Source organism: Ceratotherium simum, chromosome 1 (assembly GCF_057802395.1).
Source record: "Ceratotherium simum simum isolate JZ-2026a chromosome 1, ASM5780239v1, whole genome shotgun sequence".
In the NCBI taxonomy this organism is placed as follows: Eukaryota; Metazoa; Chordata; class Mammalia; order Perissodactyla; family Rhinocerotidae; genus Ceratotherium; species Ceratotherium simum.
Genome location: NC_141900.1, coordinates 80,012,081 through 80,034,755, shown reverse-complemented (window position 1 = coordinate 80,034,755; position 22,675 = coordinate 80,012,081). Strand labels below are relative to the sequence as shown.

The following is a 22,675-nucleotide window of genomic DNA, read 5'->3' as shown; positions in this document are numbered from 1 at the left end:
TTCAGTTGCACTGTTTGCCCATCTACACTGGTCCTCAACACTTTCTGGCTTGTGTCATGACCAACTGTACACGTCTGTCTCTCCCGCTAGTTTGTTCCTGGAGGGAAGGGTCTAAGACTGATACTTTTTGTATTTCCGATATTAAGTTCTCAATAATAATTATAACAAAATGACATTTATTGAGCCCTTATGCCCTGGGCATGTTACTTATGTCATTTAATGCTTACAGCACTGTAAGCATGATGATAAAGAACATGGACTTTGGAGTCAGACACCTGTGTTCACCCTCCCTCCTCTGCTGTCAGCCAAATGACCTAGAAACAGATGGGATTCCATTGCCAGTCTTCTGAAGTACAGCCTCAACTCTATTCTACCTCCATAGATAACATTTAATCGAATTAGACCTATTCACTGATAACCAAACTCATTATTACTCCTTATCACTAAACAATCCTAAGGCTACCCTCATTAACTTGTGACTTAATGTATTTAGGTTTTTAGACTTATGTAATGGATAATGATTTAGCTAATCATATCAATAGTAGTAATTCTTTACATTTCTTTAGTATTTTGCCATTTTCGCAGTCCTTTCGCACGAGTCATCTCCACTGATCTTCACACCATCCTTGTAATGGGCGGGACAGCTGTCATTTTCCCCATTTTATTGATGAGTACAATGAATCTACAGAAGATAAACGTCCAGACTGTTGCAGAGCTACAACTTGAACTCAGACTTCTAAATCCATCCACAGGGTTCTTACCTCTACCTTGCCTTGTCCCTCAGCATCACTCACATGTAAACATACACTCACTGGAAGGCACCAAGAACCAGGTGCTGAGCCAGAGCCTTCAATGGTTCAGGTTGTCTGATAACCATAGCAACTGTCACTCTCCTCATGGCAAATGAGATCACCCAGCACACACTGGCTCTCAAGATTTAAGTTATAAGAGACGAGGCATTTTCCACAGAGGGCCGTTAAGTTTGGAATTCTCTTCCCCTGGCCTGTCATAGCCCTGGAGTATTGGTCTTCTGGGTCTTGGCAAACCATATCAAGTTGAGTTAGCCAGCTGTGGTTGGTCAGAAATCCTAATGGGCAAGAAGAAAGTGCTAAATTGACTTTTAGTAGTAAGCAATTTGTAATTTTGTGTTTTTTGCTCTTTGTATCCCTTAGGATAACTAACCAGCCATATATAATTCTCATTTTTTAAAAATAAAATTTTAGTCAGCAGTTTGCATGATCTTGTTTCTGTGTTCTTACATCATGTCGCACATGATGTGGTGGAGAAACCTGTAGGGAAGTTTTTGTTTTTTTGCATAAACTATTTTGCAGTAATTGACCAGCCACAGAGAAAAGATGCTCTCCTGTGCACTCTCAGCGAGTTCTCTGGTCGCCAGAGACCAATAAGCCGTGTCCCTAGAATTATTATCACTTTGTTGAAGAAGCTGCTATGTGAACAAAAACCAGCCTTCGTTAATTTCCCTTTTCGTGTTTAAAAAACCTTGTCAGGGTTTTCCCTTTGGGAGTGTATAATTTGTCAATAGTGCATATTATTTTAGTTCTAAAGAGGAAAGATATAGAGCAGTAGATCCTTATTAATATCTCTTATTTATCTTCATACCAGATCTTAACGCTTCCACGCAATAAAATTCTCCACATTTTAGGTTAGATCACAGTATACGTCTTAACTTTCATTTCATGGGAATATAAAATTTTAGAAATGTGAAACACTTGAGACTCGGTTTAATTCCATACGCCCACCGCCAACACACACACAAACACACAGAGTATTTGACTGATGGAGGAAGTGGTTGGTGCAGGGGTTGGCCTGAGCCCACAGAGTAGTCACTGATGGAATCAAGATGTATATTCTCAGTCTAGTGCTCTTTCCATTGGACCCTGCAGTGTGTGTATCTGTTTTTAGCTCCCCAGCTACTTAGCTTATAGCTTCTAAAAGCAGGGATGATCCTTAGATGTCCCTATTAGAACTGCTTGGTAAATGCTTGTTAACTAATGTCAGACTTCGTTTCAATGTTACAAGAGCCCTGAATGTTACACCTCCTTTTCAATGTCTATTCTTTTTTATTCAGCCTCTTCTGTGGATAGAAAAAATTTGGGAATGGTAAAGTGATATATGATAGAAAGAAATTTGATTCAGCTTGACCATCGTTGCTTCTAAATATATATATTTTTTATTAAGGTATAATTGATATATAACATTATATTAGTTTCAGGTGTACAACATAATGATTCGATATTTGTATATATTGCCAAATGATCACCACAATAGGTCTAGTTAACATCTGTCCCCATACATAGTTACAAAACGTTTTTTCTTGTGATGAGGACTTCTAAACATCTATATTGAAGTTGAAAGTTGTTTTAAGGAATAAGCTCAGGAATTTAAAGTTATTTACTAATGGTTTAAATTGTGGTGACCAGACTCCTATTACACATTATTCTTTTAAAAAAATTTGTGTATTATTTCCAGCAATGGAAAGGAAACTTAGAGTTTATCTTCAAAATGAAGGAATAAACATTACAAGTCAGCACCTCAACTGTCAGTTTACACATTGTGGATGTTTGTGCTGTTGGAAAAGTTGGTCCAGGAATTGTTTGCCCTGTTATTAAGTTGTATGCACAGTAATATTCTAAATACTCACTATAACCAGCATTATAGTTTGTTTCAGTGTTGGAAGGGGTGTTGTCTAAGCTGTCAAGATATGATGAAGGCACTTTCTTCTCATCCATTCTGTCATTCACTGTAAGTATTTGAATGAGTTCTCTTCTGCTATCTTGTGACTGTTGTCATAGTTCTTATCTAACAGTGAAGAAAATAATTCTTATAATTATCTCTTTTCCACTTAAGGTGAAAGCCGCTGCAAAATATGTTGATGTTCCAGTAAGTATTTTTTTATTTGCTTTTTAAAACTCTATATATTCTTTTTTTAAAAAAAATAATTATGTCTCACCACGGGTTTATTTCAAATCTTTAAACCAGTGCTGCTCCCTCTGGGAGTAGTTTATTTTCCTTAAGTAAGTACTAACCCTCACAACAAGGCTTGGCAAGGTTATCTCAGTGTATTTTTTCCGTTGTGATTTGAGAACTCTTATGGAGGTCAATTCATCATGAGAACCTGTCAGCTCATTGCAGAGGGTGGTTATAGCACTCTAGGATGGGGTAGAAAACGCCTCACACTCTTTATAGAAAAATGCTCACTCTCCCTTCCCTTTATATGAAAGCTATTACAGGTTTCTTAAAGGAGTTACAGTCACAATAGAGATGAACCAGTTAAATCAAAGAAGTAGTTTTCTAAAAACAAAAGTGTTATAAATCAATATTCACTTATATTAACATTTGGTTTTTCGCAGAATTCTTGGGAAATAATTCATAACCTGTAAATTAGTTCAAAGATTAAGAAACCATGAGAGGAAATTATGAAACTTAGCTACAATGAAAAAATTCACATGATAAATATAATCAACACGTTAGTAAAGCAGTTTTAAGTTGATAATCCTAACAAATTATTTTTTGCCTTAGATCCTATTATCACATATATGATCAAGGCCTAAGATATTTTGTTTAATCATATATCTTGCCATTTGCATCAATTTTCAAAGAATTAGAGCACAATATAAAAAAAACAAAATTTAAAATGAGGTGGAATATATAAGTCATCTCATCTTTGATGAAGATGGTGCTTGAGTAGTGTCACAACTCTAGATTACCATTATGAATGTCAGTGGTAAGCTTTGTATATCAGTTGTAGGTGACTCTTATTTCTAAAATATATAACTGCATTTTATACTATGGACTAGTCACCCAGATTTAATGCTGTTACAATTATTATAAATAGACGTTTTAAATGAAAAGGCCATAGACTTTCCTGCCTTTGCATGGGGTTTCTTTGGGTTTTTTATTTTACAAATGATTCCCAAAGAAGTCTTGGCATAGTCCTTGTCTTGTACCTAGAATCAGAAAGTCAGTACTGGGCAATAGGCAGAAATAACCACATGTGTAGGGTCCTGCAAAGGAGCAACACAAAAGAGAGAAAGGGAAAATTAAGGGGAAGAGTTTACATTTGCTATCATAAAAAGAAAGAGACAAGTAATCAGGTGAGCACATGAACTTCATTGGAATTCCTAACCTATTTTATAGCATAGTTTTGTTGTTATTCTGAATTACAAATGGAATGGGGCACCATAATTATTCCTGTTCTTATAAAACTTTTGAAGTTCTTAATTTGACCCTGTACTAAATCTGTAAGATGCCATAGAACTTCAGACTTGTAAGATGCAGAAAGTGGTTCATCCACTCTCCTTCTCAATGCAGAAACCCCCTCACAAAGATTCATTCAGGATCTTTTAATTTTCTCAGTGATTGCAGGCTCACCATAGGACAGCCTCCTCTTATGTATAATGAATTGAAATTCTGTACCTCTGTGAATTCTACCTTGGTACTAAGCCCTCTTCTGCATAATAGCCCTTCAAATATTTGATGATAATTATCATGGCTCCTCTTCCCAAGCGATATGGTAGCTATTCAAAGGCATATATTGTCTGCGGAATTCGTATTTTCTGTATTAGATATTCTCAACTTCTTCATTGAACTCACTAATTAGGTATTAATTTAACACATGCTGAGTGCTAGGCCCTGGGCATACATGATGAAAATATACATTCCCTGCCCACAAGCTGTTCAGTGTCTAGGTATGAAAGAGATAGGGAAATAGACATATCTTGAAAACAGCTATAACAATTGTACCCAGATTCTTTATCAGCCAGTCACTCTTTAGATGAATGCCAGCTTACCAATGTCACTATTGGTAATGTCAGTAGCCCAAGTGATCTAGTGGTTAAGATTCTGTGCTCTCACCACTGTGGCCTAGGTTTGTTTGCAGGTCAGGAAACCACACTCCCCATCTGTTGGTTGTCGTACCGTGGTGGCTGCCTGTTGCTGTGATGCTGAAAGCTATGCCACTGGTATTTCAAATACCAGCAGGGCCCCCCATGATGGACAGGTTTCAGTGGAGCTGCCAGACTAAGACAGAATAGGAAGAAGGTCCTGGCCACCCACTTCCGAAAAAATTGGCCATGAAAACCCTATGAATAGCAGTGGAGCCTTGTCTGATACAGCGTGGGAAGGTGAGAGGATGATGCAAAAAGCATTCTGCTCTGCTGTACACAGGGTCACTAGGAGTCGGAATCGATTCGAGGGCGCTGACAACAGAATGTCACTATTAAGTCGGGTTGCCCCCAGAGCAGATGATGCTAAACCCTAAATGTGGTCTGGCCGTGGCAGATTAGTAAGGGAGGAGTTTCTCCCTCAGATCTGGACTTGACACCTCTACTATCGATGCCTGTGAATACTAACTTCAAAAGATATGAGGTGCTGTTAACTGTTGCTGTTTTTTATGCTAAAATTTCAGCAAGTATGCCTCCTGAAACAATCTTTTAAGGGGAGCCTTATGAGAAAAAAGAACACTTGCTCACCTTTCACAAAAATTAACTCAAAACTGATCAAAGACCTACTTGTAAAATGCAAACTATAAAACTTCTAGAAGAAAACAAGAGAAAATATATGTGGCCTTGGGTTTGGTGATGTGTTTTTAGATACAATACCAAAAACATCCATGAAAGAAAAAAATTGTAAGTTGGACTTAATAATTGACTGTTCTACACTGTTAAGAGAATGAAAAGACAAGCCACAGACACATATTTGATAAAGGACTAGTATCTGAAATCTATAAAGAACTCTTAATACTCGACAGTAAGGAAGAAAGCAACCCAAATAAGAAATGGGTAAAAATTGGAACAGACACTGCAACAAAGACATATAGGTATCAAATAAGCATATGAAAGATGCTCAGCATCATTTGTCATTAGAGAAATGCAAATTAAAACAATGAGATGCCACTACACACCTATTAGTATGGATAAAAATTTTTTAAAAACTGGGCAATGGCAAAATGTTAACAAGGATACAGAGCCATAGGAACTCTCATTTATTGTTGGTGGAAATGCAAAATGGTACAGCCATTTCGGAAGACTGGCAGTTTCTTACAAAGCTAAACAGTCTTACCATGCAACTCACCAATTGTACTGCTAGGTTTTCATCCAACTAATTTGAAAACTTACGTCCACACTGAAACCTGTGCACAAATGTTCATAGCAACTTTATTCATAATCACCAAAAATGGGAAGCAACCAAAATGTCCTTCAATAGGTGAATGGATAAATAAGCAGTAGTATATCCATACAGTTGGAATACTATTCAGCAAAAAGAAAAATGAAAAAGAAATTAGATATCAGGCCATGCAAAGACATGGATGAATCTTAAAAGCATATTGCTAAGTGAAAGAAGCCAGTCTGAGAAGGCTGCATACTGTATGGTTCCATTTATATCACATTCTAGTAAAGACAAAACTATAAAGATTATAAACAGGTTAGTGGTTGCCGTAAGTTCAAGATTGTAAAGGGTTGAATAGGTGAAGGACAGGGAACTTTTTGGAGCAGTGAAACTATTCCATGTGATACTGTAATGGTAGATACATGACACTATACATTTATCAAAACCTAACTTTACAGCACAAAGATTGAACCTGATTATATGCAAATTTTTAAAAATCAGTTAGGATATCATGGGATCCCAAGATGGAAAAGAGAGCGTGATAAAATAATCTAACTCTGTTGCAAATGTGTGGAATAACATCACTGAAAAAGATGGAGGAAAAAGTGCTGATATGAGTAACTTTGGAAATGAGTCGAGTCTGTAGAAATAAAGGGAAAAAGAACTGTACACAAGCACCATACTCTAGTTGATAAAGTGTTTCCCTGCAGGTTAACAATCCAGAAACCACTATATATGTACACTGGAATTGAACAATTAAGTAAAGGGCTGGAGGTTGGTGGGAGCTAAGTTTCTCACTGTTGGAGTGAGAGATTGGAGACAAGCAAGGGGAGGAGGCTAGAATGATCCATGTGGTAATGGATTATAGTTGGAGACATCAGTGTGAACTTGTCTTTAGTTTAATATAGATAGAGCTAGTTACATATAGAAATATTTTTAGATATATGTATATGCATGGGTTAGTATATACACATATATTTCCTCGGTTTGTTAGCCGAGAGAGCCTAGAAGCAATGATACCCCCGTAGCAGCAAGCACACCTGGTGTCCAGGTCTTAGTCTTTAATCGCCAATAAAATGAACCAGGACTCCTTGGAGAAATGGATGAAACTAGAACTAGGGCAGGAAATATACAAGATGAGCCCAGAGGGTCTTATAGTGACAGAAAGTAAGGAAGTGTTGTAAAAAACCCACAGTGATAGAGGATATGTTAAAAGGATACAGGAGACAACTGAAAGAGCTGCCAATGGCCTGAGCTAGAGTAATTTGAGCAACCAAATAAATTAGGTAGTATTGAGTTATAACCCAAAGTATAAAATAAATATCCATAGTCCATCCTGATATAAGTAAATGATTGATTGAGTAAATAAACAGAGAGAAAGATAAATCCCCCATGAAGAAGAATTCCAAATAATTAACATAGATGCTTGACTCCCAAGGAGGCAGTGTAACTCCCCACTCCTTAAGGCTGTGCATAGTGACTTCCTTCCAAAGGGTACGGTGTGGAAAGGAGGGTGGAGAGAACAGATTTATCGTGGAGAAACCTGGCGAATGCTACCTCAGCCAGTTGATTGAAGTCAACATCCACAGTGAGAAATTATGTTAGTAGTGTTTATTCTGGATAAACACTCCATGGTCTTCCTCCAAAAAAACCTATAACTCCAGTCTAATCATGAAGAAAACATCAGACACATCCCAGTAGAAGGACATTCTTCAAAATACCTGACCAGTACTCAAAATTGTCAAGATCATCAAAAACAAGGAACATCTTAGAAATTGGCATAGCCAAGAGGAGACTAAGGAGACATAATGACTAAATAAATGTAACATGGTATTCTGGATGGGGTCATGGAACATAAAAAGGACGTTAGGTAAAAACTAAGGAAATATGAATAAATGCGGACTTTAGTTAATAATTATCAATATTCACTAATTATAACAAATATGTTAATATAAGATGTTAATGGTGGAGGAGTGGTGTGGGGTATATGGGAACTCTCTGTACTGTCTTCACAATTTTTCTGTAAATCTAAAATTATTCTAAAATTGGTATTTAAAAAAAAATAGCACTGGACTAGGACTTAATAATACCTGAATTTTAATTCCTTTTATGCTGCTAAATGCCCTTGGATTAACTATATGACCTTGGGCATTACTTCACTTAAGTGGCCTCAGTTTAGTCATCTAAAAGATGGGTGAATAAGTTACATAAATGACGTTAGTACTCCCAACTGTGTTGTTCTGTCATTCTGTGAATTCTTGATGTCTGTCCTGTTCCATAAAGAGATAACAGAGCCCAAAAATGTTACCTAGAAGATGAGAAGGTGAAGAGCTAGAAAAAAAATTCTGTGGAGAAAGGAGCAGCACCTTCTGGCAATACTCATTTTTTGTAATTAAAAAACATTAAAAATTGATTCTATGAAATGAAGCATTAGCAATATAAAATTATCTATGAAATTAAGCACCATTCCTAATTCAGAAAAGAAGGAAGAATTCATGTTTCTAGAACATATTTGATTATTAGACATTCCTTCTAATTATAGCACAGCTGAAGATATGTAAGAGTTAATAACAGAAAATGACCCAAATCAAGCCATTTAAATATCGCATGTTATGAACATATTCTTATGTATCTTTGTAATATATCCTTTTCATGACACTTCTTTATAAAAGAAAAAAACAATCATACATAAGAGAAAAAAACATCAATATATTCCTGAACAGAAATAAATTCCAGTGTCTTGTGCTTCTTAGCAAAGAAGCTGGGAGGTTCCTGCATGATATTTTTCTGCTCAAGGTGATAAGCTGTGCCCTTTGATGGTCTGGTAGATGTGTTCTTGGTTCAACAACCCTATCCCGGAGAGGAGTTCCTGTGGTACTTACACCGTTCATGGCCCCGTCATAGAACCTTGGAATGTTCATGTTGGCAAAGACCTTAGTCATTCAAGAAATGCAAGACCTGGGAGGGGTGAGCCTGTCCTGTCCAACAGTAGCTTAGAAGGGAACTCAGGCGTGAGAAAGAGCGAGCTGGTGTATTAGATGCAGGACCAGCATGGAAATGTTCACGTTAGCTTTACAGACAGGAACACTAGGCCAAAACCAAAATTCAGTAGGGTTAAAGTATTACATTAAAACTACCCCCCCCCAAAAAAACCCAATATTGCCTACCTATAAGATAGAGAGGATATAGCAGATAAGTAATGAATGTTAAGAAGTTGTGTGAAAAATCATGTAAGTAGCTACTAAAAACAAAACAAAACCCAAGGTAGTATGGACCTGTGGAGGCAGCACAACAGAGAAGCTACAAACCCTCACTGAGGAGCCAGGCTGCCTGTGTTTGAACCCTTGCTCCGTCACTTCACTTAATATCTGTATGACCTTGGGCACCGGTTTGTCTATTTTTTTTTTTACAGCTTTATTGAGGTATAATTGATGTATTAAAAACTGCACATTCTTAATGTGTACAGTTTGGTGAGTTTGGACATACGCATACACCCACGTGGACACCAGTTTCTTTATCTACAAAATGGAGATATACCTCTTCTCAGCTTGTTGTAAATATGTTAAGCACTTTTCAAGGTTCCTGGAATGAAATTAGTGCTCAATAAATGTTATTATCATACATTATTATTATTGATTATAATAAAATCTAGTGTCCGGATTTAAAAAATAATCATCCTACTCTATACTGTGTTGATCACATCTGTATTATTGTGGGCAAATCCATCTGGTCCTGGTCTTTTAAGAATGACTTATACTTTTTACTTCCTACTGTAGAGAGCAGGCAGGATAGTTAAGGGGATCTGGAAATAATGGCTGATGCAGAAAAAACAGAAATTAGAATGTTACTCTTGAGGGAGAAAAAATCTAAGAGACAGGAGAGTCCTGTTCAATATATATCATTCCCATTTAGGAGGAGAAGCCTCAATCTGTATCAAGAGAATAGAACTAAGAACAGTAACTAAAAACTAGTGGGAGGCAGAACTGAAATCAGTGTAAGGAAAAATCTTTTTAAAAAAAAATTAAAATTGTTTAATATATTAATATATTAGCAGAATATATATAGAGAGAAAGAGAATATATATATTAGAGTATATTACAAGCTATGCCACTGTTTGCCAGAGAGGGTAATGGAAGATTTCTGCATTATGTAGGAAATACAACCACATGACATTTAAGGTCTTTTCTGACTCTGTTCTGCAATTTTGTTCTATAGGTCATATTAGTTATAGGGCATTTTGGTGGGTGTGTACCATGCCTATTGAAAATTGTCTTGTTAACATTGTCACACACATTGCATATGATCTCTGTGCTAGACAGGTGACACAGCTAAAGAGACCTGGAGAACGTGATAAGGATTACTGTGACCAAGAACAATGAGGAAGCACAGGAGAAACTCCTCATTAATTGGCCTCATAGTCCTGATGCCCGATCCTGGTTGTCTGTCCCGAGAAGATGGAGATGGCTTATCTTTCTCTTATGTTCATTAAGAACTCTCTCAAAGGTTCTCTCTTCTTTAGGACACTTGCCAAAGTTATCTAATCTCCCAGATCCCCCAAATGTGGCTTGAATTCAGCTCTAGGCTGTACACACTTGACGTGGAGTCCAGGCTCTCAGTTCAAGTGCCACCTTTGCCCCCTGCTAGCTGCCTGACCTATGGGCTCCTATCTTCCCAGCTGTGCATAGCGGTATAATCCCTGTGCTATCTCCCTCACTAGATTCTTAGGAGGATTCAATGAGTATATTAACGTGAAAGTGCTTTGTGACTGCAAAACCATATTGAAATAAATGGGAGTGTTATTGCTTCTACCTGGAATGATGCTTCCTGCTCCCATGCATTCCTCTGCAGTTTCCGCCCCTTGCTTCACAATGTGACGTTTTCCAAAAGAAAAACCATTTGCCTTTCATAGAGTGAAAATACTGGATTGTTTTTCATTTATTTTTCTTTTATTTTAGAATATTAAGCACGTTGCATATATCAATGGCGACTTTTAAAAGTACAGTCGGTCAGTTCGGTGACAATGGTGTTTTCCCTCCTTCCTTTGCTTCTGATCTTGATCATTACATAGATAAGGCCACTTGAATACTCAGTGTTTTATGTCAGAATGAGAGCCAGGCAGAACATGGGGAATGGAGCACCTGCCCACTGGGACATACTCAGCTGGAAAGGGAGCGAGGCACACCGGGACCAGCATACCAGGACCAGATTAAGAGTCTCGTGTTAGAGGACCAGGGGAGGTGGCCTATTGTGCTTCCTAGATGAGTGTTTTGCTTCTCTCATCTTTATTCCTTTGTTTTTTTGTCTGTCTGGCTCTTCTCATATAAGGTACATCCATGGACTGATTCTGGGCCCTAGCATTCTGTCATCCTCAGGTATCCTTTAAGCCAGAATCTAAAGGTTCCAAATTGGGACTGAGTAAATCGATCCCAGGCCATCTAAATTTTAAAAACTAAATAAAATAATACCCACAGCATTTTAATTTCACTTCTTCAAGTCCTCGGTGTAGTTTCTATAGTTGACTTTGTAACAACTGTAGACAGACGAGGGAGAGGTTAGTGAACATTATTATAAACTGAGAGATTTAATACCTTCATCATCATCATAATCGTTACTCATGAAAATAATAGTATAAAGCTATTATGTGATATACATATTAGCACTTTCTTTGTCTGGTGTTCCTGTATCAGCAGTTATTCCTCTAAACTCTGAGATGTTAGTGATCCTTATTATGGATCAGAAACAGCAAGAGAGATACTAGATGCTCATAGTCTCAAATGGCCAAGGCATAGTAAGATTAAAATTGAGCCTATAAATCTCAGTTGAAAATCAACCTGCCTCTTTTCCTTGAGTATTTCAGGCTAATATATTTAACTATTATTCAATATTCCTTCTAATATTTAAAATGACCTCTTCATTGGATTTTCCCTAGTGATACAACAAAAATGTTTGAACATACTAATGCTTAGATCTATGAATACATAAAACATGTCACTACTTAGAAGAAATACTTTGAAGCATTCGTGTGACTTTTAAGAATGAAAACAGTATGACTTTATAGGAGCATTAACTATAGCAGATTCTCATATAAGATACACTCATGGCATTATGGTAGGAATCTGCTTTTTACTGACTAGACTCACAGGGCACAGACAGAAGACCCTTATCCAGAGAAGAACTCTGGAGTAATGGAACCCTCTTCCTTAGAAATGTGGAACTGAATCAAATGCAAATACTTAAAACATACATGTTACGTGCTCCAAGTCTAAAAGATGTTTTCAAAGGAAGTGGGTGCCATTATCTTTAATTCAGAATTTTCTACCTCCCAATTTGGAGTCAAAATGCACAATAGTGTTAATTAATGGAATTTTGAATACTGTTAAATTTAACAAAGAGAAAGGTTACTCTGTCACAGTTCACTGCCTGATATGAAATCACTGCTGTTGGGAGTTTTTCTAAAACAATGAGGATTTTTTCATTCATTGTTTTAAAAAATTAGACAAGCTATTATTAGAAAACCTTGGAAATTTTATATCTTCTCCTCCTTTATGTTTTCCTCCCACCTTTTATAAATTATTCCTTTTCCTGGGCTCATATATGTTAGGATAAATCTAGTTTGAAGGCTTCAGTTCTGCTTATTTTCTTTTGCTTGTCTATGTAAAGAAAATTTATGTGAATTTTATGTGAATACAATATAATTATTTTACTTTGTAGAAGATTTGGTAAAATATATATTTTTTACAACATAATCATCATAGCTATACTTAAAACCTATTTTTTTAACTATTTGAGAACATATAACTTAAACTACTCCAAATGCTTTTGAAAAACTTAACTTTAAGAACATTTTCACTCAAATATAAAAATACAGAAATTGCTGCATAAGTGCCAAGTAATAAAAAAAATATATTAAATAGTGAAAGAAAAAAATATATTGTTGTTAACAATACCTGGGATAAGTTATGTGTTTGTATGATTATGTCCTATGTTCCTTGATGATCAATGATAGACTGTTCCCGAATGTGAAATGCCACAGCTGAGATATAAATTGTTTCTATTACAATTTCAAATTGAGAAGACATACTATTGTTTTAAATCTTACAAGATCCATTTTTTTCAAGTGGTAATAATGATCAGATGCAGGTACTTTGTTTAGGAACCATACGGATCCTCAAAAATCCGGATATCAGGATTCCACTCTTGATTGTTTCTTCAGGCAAGCTTTTCTAGGTTATGAGAAATGCACTTTCAAATTAAGTCAATTATACTGTAGCTTCTAGTTAATCTTTGAGACTGGAATAGTATATTTAGAAATTTGTCTCCTTGTTAAATAGACACCATGACAGTGTTTGCATAGAGTCTTGTTAACCTCCAGTGGAAGGTTAAGCGGCTTCTTCTGTATCTAAATCTGTTGCTGTGAAGAATGGCTGGAGCATTGCACCCACCTGCCCATGCATGGGGAAAGTGAAGGCTCGCACCTGTGGGATTAGGTGTAGCATCAGGAAGTAAGAGCATTTGCAGCATATAATTAACATGGAATTTTTTTTTTTCTTTTTAAACAGCATGTCCATCTCACTAGGTTAACTAGTGATTAATGCTTGAAAAAAATTTGCTGAAGTATGCACCTTACTTAAACTCATTCACTCACTGGTGTATTGTATTACTTATGCAGCCAGTGTCGGAAGAACTCACCTTACCATACTTCATTTCCTTCCATGTTTATTGATTTCTTTATGCTCAGGGGGAATTTTTTTAGATTTTGTGTCCTTTTACTATAACTTTGTTAGCCAAATTCTGTTCTTTTCTGAATCAAATTAGGAGTAATTTGGGAACTCCTATTTTGATTTAGAGACGGAGAAATTAGTGCTTAGTGACCTGAGGGTCTCAGAGGTTTGAATGGGAGAATGAAAAAAGGCATTGACTCTCTCTAAGTGGTATTTAACACACACCGTGCTTGCTATGTGGTTTTTAATTATTTTCTCATATTTGTCAAGATAACTATAATTTAATTACCAATATAGAAAAGATTTCTAATTATAACTCCGTAGAACATAATATCCTTGATAAAAACATCCAAATCCCCAGTTGTTGAAGTTTAATAGGCTGCCCCTTGGATAAGGTTGGTGGACGCCCACTTGCACCAGAATGTGTAGCGATATCCTGTCTCTGCGATGCAGTCACGTGCATTCTTTTCATTTACACACAAAAAACAAAAACTTAACAGAATGTGTTCAGTTTTTTTTTTTTTAACTAAACTTCATCTCCTAATAAGATAACATGTAATAATGGAATTAGATGCAGTGACTTCTAAACTATGTAAGTTTTACTGCCACAAAACAGAATCTTTGCACGAAGGAGCACTGAACCAGCGATAATGTCTTCTATCCAAACACATTTGTACTGTAAGTAGAAACTGTTTAAAAGGAAAATTACATCTTTTTCAGCAATTTATCAGAGATAATTACCCTTCATACACCAAGGAAGGATAAAGTGTTTTAGAGAACTCTAATTCTAATTGGTAAATGTCACCAGCTGTTACAGTTACTCTTACTTGTGTATATTCTTCTAATGTTTATAGTCTCGTGCCACAAGCTACATGAAAATATATTCAGTAGGTGTGAAATTCCCATATGTCACAGTTTCAAGAATAGGTAAACAGCTCAAAGATAAAGGAAGAAATAATGCTAATGAGGAATGTAATAATTCTCGGTTTTGTTTTCCAGGCAAGTGGATCTTAATTTGCCGAAGGGGGACAAAATGTAATTTCAAACCGAAATTTGTTGAAATAAACTTTTAAATGAGCTTTACCTCATTCCCTCGACCAGAGATTCTTATTTCCTTAGAAAGTTGTAGAAACTGTCTCAACCTACAGATTTCAGTATTATATTCCTTGGGTCTGCCAAAAGGAACAGCATTTAGTTTTCTTTTAGGCTTAACAGTAAAGTGTTAGTTAGTTTTAGGTGATAAAAGATAAACTCTTCCTGGACTGTTTCATAATGTCTAACGTTATCTTGAAAGTGATCAAGGAAACAGAAAAAATTACCTTAGAGTCCATCACAAGTGTTTAAAGTCATTATTCTCCAATCCTTCTGGCCATAACTTAGTTTCCAATGAGTCTGATGGGTCAGATGATTGACTAGATTAAACTTCTAAGCATACTTTTCTTTTGAAAGGCAGGAATAAAAATGGGGTCGGGATGGGAAGAAATGGTGGAGAAGGCAAGCCTCTCATTTGTCTATTCTTTAATTCCCAGGTCAGCTGGGCTGCACGCAACTGCCTTGATATTATATACATCAGAGCATTTTGTTTCCAGGCACCTGACTGAAGCTCAGCTGAGCTAACTTGTTATTATAATATGTAGAAAATTGTTCTCATGTCATTTTCATTCTGCAGCAGTATGTTTTCTGAATGTTCTCATTTTCAGTGTTTTGACAAAGTTTGACTGGCACAGAGAGAAATACCTGTGGGTTAGTTGTCCTCAAATATTAATAGTAGTAATCTTTGTACAAATTACTCTGCCTCTTCACTGGAAAAACTGATGTATAACACTCCCCCCTCCCCGCCCCCAAAAAAGAAGAAACCAACCTAGATTTCTCGTGATTATCCTTGTAGTTTTATTTGAACTTTCAAACATTGCGTATGAGAATTATGCAGAAAAATAGTGAAGGAATGAATTTGGTAAATTGCCTCTATTAGGTTTGGAATATATTACCTACATTGTGTGTGGATGCTCTTGAAGGAAAGACCAGTGGAGACATTTATATAAGTAGTTCTTTCAAATTATAACTGATAACTTTGTTATATCAGTTATATTAGAAGGCATCCTTGAATTTGTGTGGTTTATATTTCCCATTAGCCTAAATATAAGAGCAGTAAGAACTTGCTGTGACTCTCATTACCCTGAAATAACTTTGTTACCAAAAAATCAAATTAATTTTTATTAGTGAGATGTACTCATTGCCTCTACTGTGCACTGGTTAAGAGATGGGCAGTTTTATCATTGTATATAAAATATACTCCCTCCCCCCCCAAAAAAAAGTGGTAAGAACTTTCTGTCCTTTGTTTAAGGAGAAGGCGCTACCACTGTCCTAGCATCACTCGGATGTATACCTTGAGTTGTTTTTCCAGCAGGTGTAATAGTTAAATGATCCATATCCTCTTTCACCTTATTTCTTTGCCATATTTACTTTTGCAAAATGAGTCTATTGGTGAAGGTAATAAGTGCATTCTATGGATATGAAATGATGCAAGACTAACTGACTTATTTGGGCATCAGTTCTACCCTTTTGTTATTATTAAAGCCGTATTCTAATCAAATGAATAACTCAATAAAGATTATGAATCAACCCCAGGTGTAGATCATACAAATAACTATTTTCATTTGCTAGTCCTGCTATATGAAACTTAAGAAAGAACTAAAGGTAGATCTAGAAGGAAAACTCTTTAGGAGCCATTCAAGTTTTTATGCTTTCCTAGTACTGACTGTAGACTCCGTAGCAAGGAAGAATTAGATTAACTGCCCTATTTCCTCTAACATTTAGAAGACACCAAAAGTTGGATAACTTTGGAAAGTTATGTAATCCACACCTTTGGCTCTTCATCAGAGACTGGTTCTTACTGCATTTCTAAAGTAAGATAAATCCTTGGAATAGTGTTGATAAATATGAATGAGTAGAAGCAAGGATAATGCACAAAATTTTGGTTAATGTTTCACTTTGTAATACATTAAATTTTTTTGCCCATTATCATTCTAATAATGTTTTATTCAGGTTAATAAGAAAACTTAGTTTGTATTCCTTGAGCACCCATACTAGTTGAGGAAGGGAACCCAAGGAAAACTAACATTTTTGTTTTTAATATATATGAATAAACTAGCCAGAAATGATGAAAAGTAAATTGTATTTGCAATTAGGAAATGATTATTGCATATGGGAATTTTTTGAAAAATTTATTCATTTATACTGCTGTGGTACATTGATCTTTCAAGATAGCCATTTTAAAAAAAAAAAGTACTAGTTTACAACCACATATTTCTAATCATTTTAATAATAATGAATAACTATGACCTCAAGTTACAGGCATCGATAATAAACTTTTATTTAATTAATACTGAAGGTGCTCATTGTTGATTTGGTGTTGAGCAAATTTTTCTGGTGTAATTTTTAAAATGATATAGTGAATGATTTTCTAGGATTGTGGTTAAATAACATTTTCACAATTAAGACCTGATATTGTTTTATTCTCCATACTTTTCCCTTACGACAGAAACCAGGAATGGATCTGGCAGACACCTATATTATGTTTGTTCGGCAAAACCAGGATATTCTTCGAGAAAAAATCAATGAGGAAATGTATATAGAAAGGCTGTTTGATGTAAGTAACTCCCCTTGCAAGGTATGCTGGCATTATAGATACACTGTGCAGGAGAAAGTTGCATTTTGATGGTATGTTTGCAAAGCAGACTCTCCTTTTTTGATCCTTTTCTGCTATGCAGCTGATATAGTTGATGCTTTTATTTCTTTGACTGCTGACAGAAGCCTTAATTGGCTTCTTTTTGTACATGAAAACTGTCACTGTTAGAATGCGAGTCTCAAAAACCTTTTAAGGTTAATTTTAACAAGCAAGACAATAATCAGTTTACCATCGTGTACAGCGTAATTTCCCTCGCGTTTGCAGCATTCCATAACAGAATCATGTTGTAACGGATTTGGCCCCTACTGTAAAAGGTTTTTTAAGTCCATATAATATTCTTCCGTTCAACAGAGAAATAAGCTGCAGTAAAGCCAAATACCTGTCACTCTACTATTAACTGAAACTTTTTATCATGATTTACAGCACTGATGTGTGCTAACAGATACAGTACTGCCATTTTATCAGTAGGAAAGTGTTCATTTAGGCATGGCCACTGCTGGGAATGCAGGATTGTGGTTTTAGATACCATGATCATCAAGTTTCATTTACTGAATATCTGTAAAGGAGACCAAGAGAGCAGTCCATTTCAATAACAGTGTTGTCATTCATTTGTAATTATTTAAGTCAAATGAAAGGAAATGGTACTTTGCCTATGACATACCTTTGCATCATTCACCACAATGCTGATTCTGAAATGTAATATTTGCTCTGAACTGTATTTATTTATGTACATCTTCTCTGCATTTTAGAAATGCTTTTTCTGGCAGTTTCATTTAATTATGCAAGTTACTGCAAATGTTTTCATAACAGCAATTCACGGGCTTCATGGTGACACTTCAGCTGTGACAGTTACAGAAGGTCCTACTATGTCATCATCCCACCATGGTCTGTCCTGTCAGTGTTCACTCTTTGTCAGATTAGGTGGTCAAAATGAGTCTTATCTTTCATACTTTATGTTTCTAGCCTCCACCCAGGCTGTTTTACAATAAAAGTATCATCTGTTTTAATAAGCTAAGTGTTAATATGTGTGAAAAGAATGATTTCCTAAAAGCTTTGATGCCCTGCAGGGGTAGAAAAATTATCATCCATCCAGCTGGCTCTTTTACAAAATACTGAAACCATATTAGCAACTTCTGCTTCCATTTGGTATTGCTCTGAATTTACCAGCATATGTTTCACTTCCAAGTTCTCTTTTACTTTTTTTTTGCTTATGTGGTAATTTTCAAAAATATTCATCAGAAAAGGAAAGTTGAATTGATGTATGTTTCTTCTTAGTGTAAGTATAGTAAAACACATATTCAATGGTGAAAAAGGTAAAGTCATCCTGGAAATAGGCCGTTGTAGATAGGGGTAGGTATATGCGTGTGTGTGTGTCTGTGTTAACATCTTCAATTTTTTGTCTTGGTTACATATTTACTACAAAGCTTGCTATCAGTACGTAACAGAGGTAGAATTTTTTCTCCATAAAGATACTCCCCACTTCAACTCCCCTGCATTCACCAAACTTCTTTCGAAGACTTTTTGTGTGGCAACAATAACAAAGGGAGCTAACTAAAGTGGATGCAAGGAGACCAACATTGAAATGATGTGTTAGTTTAATTGTCCTTGTTATGTATACTTTCCTTTCCATACCCAACCGTCTGACATGGCTGTGGGTTTGCTTCTAAAAGGAACCTTTGAAAAGCAACCATTCTGTTTTGGTCATGATGGTTTTGTTATTTTGCATATCCCTAATAGAACACTGGACTTGTTATTTGTAAAATAGTTATAATGTCCTTAAACATTCTAATATTTTTAAGTTGCATATTTTTATTACTGTAATTAAAAATAAAAAGTAGGCTCTAATTCTATTGATATGTCATCAAGAATAACATGTACGAGGGGGTACTCAGAGCCCCTAATTAGCCGAGACTGAATTTGCCTCAATTACAGTTAGTAAATGAGAGGTTATCAAGTATGTGTTGAAAGGTAAAGTAGAATGTGTATCTTAAGCAACAGATCATTACTGAGAGACATTATATAATTATTGGAAATCCACTTGGCTGGAGCTTAAAATAATATTGTTAGGTGTCAAGAAACACTTGAAAATAGTGACCCTATAAGTACTGTTAGCAACCTTAGTCTATTACAGATAAAAGATTGAAGAGAACAATTTTATTCAGGCATCATGACAAACTTTTTGCTATTCCAATTAAAGTACTTCCTGAGTAAGTAAGGAAATGGAGCCTCCTAACTTCAGATGCGGAGGAAAACGCATGACACACGCACAGGCACACACTATGGTGAGTCAACACTTCGAGATTTTAACCAACTCACATAAGGGTACAGGGGCCACAATTTCTGGCCATGCAATATGAGAGCTTAACTCCTCAAGAAGGATATGCTTTTTACCCAGATGAAATTGGCTTAGTTTTGAAAATACCACACATAGCAATAGTTTTACATAAAAAAATTATTCTGCAAGACAGATATTCATCCTGTCTCTAATACCAATACTTTAAAAAAGAACTCATGTGTTTTACTAAATAATCTTTTTCTGCATGATGCCCTACCTATGGAAAGACGATTGAAAATTCTGTGAAACTTACCCTGAGAATAGTAACTAATTACTTCTGGTGTCTCTGGCCTCAAAAACTTTTTGATCAATTAAGCGTCTTAATTGTTCCTGGTATTTGTGATGAAATACTTTAGGGTTCTATTTAAATAATTGTAGCAGTGACTAAGGCCAAAAAATGACCATGGCCCTAGATTTGTGTCCATTGTTTTGGTATGCACCTACAAAGGAGAGTGGTACCTCCTACAGTTGTCCATGCACAGCCCACACAGCCATATGCCATCACCCAGCGTCCTGAGCATCTTGCACTGCTATTATTATTGTTCTAGCCCCCATGGAAAGTTATTTTCTTAACTTCAAAGCCGTAAAGAAGGGGGTGATTAAAATCTGTATTATCTTAAAGGCCATAAATAGGATAGTCTTAGGCTTTTACATCAGATCTTGAAATATTAAAACTAGAAGTACCCTTTGAAGATTAAAAGAGTTAATATTAGGACAAATACAAAGACATTCTACTTCACTCCATAAGTGGTTAAACTTATAAAACACTTTCTGCTTAACATAGAAATAACTTCAAAAAACGATAAATAAATGATGGCAGATCCATGCTGTTAATGGAAGGAACTGAGTTTAAGGTGTATCCCTAATCTTATCAAATCCTCAAAATAATAATAATAGGCTTAGCTGTCATCACCACCATTCCTAGGGCACCTCGGTGTACCAGAAATGAGCTGGGTACTTGACCTAGATCATGCCTACCCTTTGGAGCAAGATTCCATCATCCCCATTTCATCCTTATTTTCAGGTTAAGGAATCTCCCACTCAGAGAAGATAAGTGACTTGTTAGCTATTGAACCAGACTTTGATATTGTCTCTCTCTAGTTTCAAAATCCATGCTGTCTCCACCATACTTCAGACTTACAAAATTTGAAATGGGGTTGTGGGAAGAGGGGCTGGATCAGGAATCTAGAAATCTGAGTTCCAGCCACAGTTCTGCCATTCATTGTCTAAGTGAGTTTCAAGAAGTTATGTCACCTATTTAAGACTCAGTATAGTTAGTACACACAAACTGAAGAAGTTGGTCTAGAACTCCAGATGATTTCTGAAATCCCTTCCAGATTTTAAGCCAACTAAATTAAATTAATTTTAATTTTAGAAATGGCAACAAAAATTACTGGGTCGTTTGCATTCTGAGTCTTGTATCCCAGAGTAGCAATTGTTACATTTTTTGGTGATGGCCGGGTTAAAGCAGCATATTCCACCCAAGAAACAATAGCAAAGCGCAGTAGGAAAGAAAGTAGAAAAAATTTCTGTATAAAAGAATAGCTGTGTCATATGACATTCTACGTATCTACCACCATGCTTCTGAACCCCAAATTTAGACAAATAGTTGGAACTCCTATACTTTGTATTCATGCTGAAGTCTTTCTGAGTGACCAGAACATTTTAAACAGAGGCTGTCTCTGCCTCTCAAGTAGTCACTGGTACCCATGCTAAGTTTAAAATCTACATGTTATATTTACTTTTTCAATTTAAAAAAATGTTCTTGGGGGCCAGCCCTGTGGTGTAGTGGTTAAGTTTGGCGCACTCCACTTTCGCGGCCCGGGTTCACGGGTTCAGATCCTGGGCGCGGGCCTACAACACTCATCAGTCATGCTGTGGCAGCCACCCGCATACAAAATAGAGGAAGGTTGGCACAGATGTTCTCTCAGGGCAAATCTTCCTCAAGCAAAAAAGAGGAAGATTGGCAGTAGATGTTAGCTTAGGGTGAATCTTCCTCAGAAAAAAAAAAAAAAAAAAAAAGTTTCTTCTCTGAATAAGAAAAATCTAAAGGAAATTCTCCAGTAGGAGGAGAGATCAGAGATTTACCAAAAGAAAGTTTTGCAGCTTTGTAGGCAATCTCTCTTACTCCAATGTCCTTTTTCTTACATGTAAAGTGTCATTGTCAGCAGCCTTTTAAAATCTTTATCAAATCAAAATCATCTATAACTTGTCTAATCCCAAAAGTATGAGAAAGATTTTCTAATTGTTAAATTCCATTTTTAATGCCTGCTATGATATTTCACACTCTCAAGTTTCAGGACACAGAGTGCAGGCTACAGATACCCATGTGTCAGGAGAGAGGCTGGGCATGTTCCCTGAGAGCTTTGCATCTCTGGGTTGGAAAGTGGTGATGTTTCAGAAGTCAGAACTGACATCTACAGTAATTGCCACAGGAGTACCCTCAGCAGGCATTTCCTAATGTCAGAGTATTACAATCCCAAGACAGTTAGGGAGACTAAAGGGCATCTTATTGTTCAGGATAAACACTACACCTGCCTAACTCTCTAAACCTTTGTACAGTTGTTCTGCATTGCCCATTTAAGTCCCTTTGAAACAATTTCATTTTAGCTCTCATGTTGCTGAAGACACATCAGGGTGCAGTATTTAATTGGTAAAGCATGCAGATTAAACATTCTCTTGTGTTATAAACTGATTAAATATTTAATTGTTGAGGAGTTTCATCTCAACGAGTTTTTTTTTAAACATTGTTGTGATGTCTTGTAAAATTAAAAGTAATTCTTTGGATAAAAGTTAATCATT

At 36.1% G+C, this 22,675-nt stretch overlaps 1 protein-coding gene across 6 annotated transcripts in view; it reads left to right on the top strand.

The window, feature by feature from the left end:
* CADPS2 (calcium dependent secretion activator 2) overlaps positions 1 to 22,675 on the top strand; it is a 496,283-nt gene that overhangs the window by 454,218 nt on the left and 19,390 nt on the right. For all 6 annotated transcript variants that reach the window (XM_087430207.1, XM_087430199.1, XM_004418749.3 and 3 more), the window contains 3 exons: positions 2,680 to 2,763; positions 2,869 to 2,901; positions 17,392 to 17,499. In XM_087430207.1, coding sequence (XP_087286333.1) covers positions 2,680 to 2,763; positions 2,869 to 2,901; positions 17,392 to 17,499 — 225 coding nt within the window. The remainder of the gene's footprint in view (positions 1 to 2,679; positions 2,764 to 2,868; positions 2,902 to 17,391; positions 17,500 to 22,675) is intronic.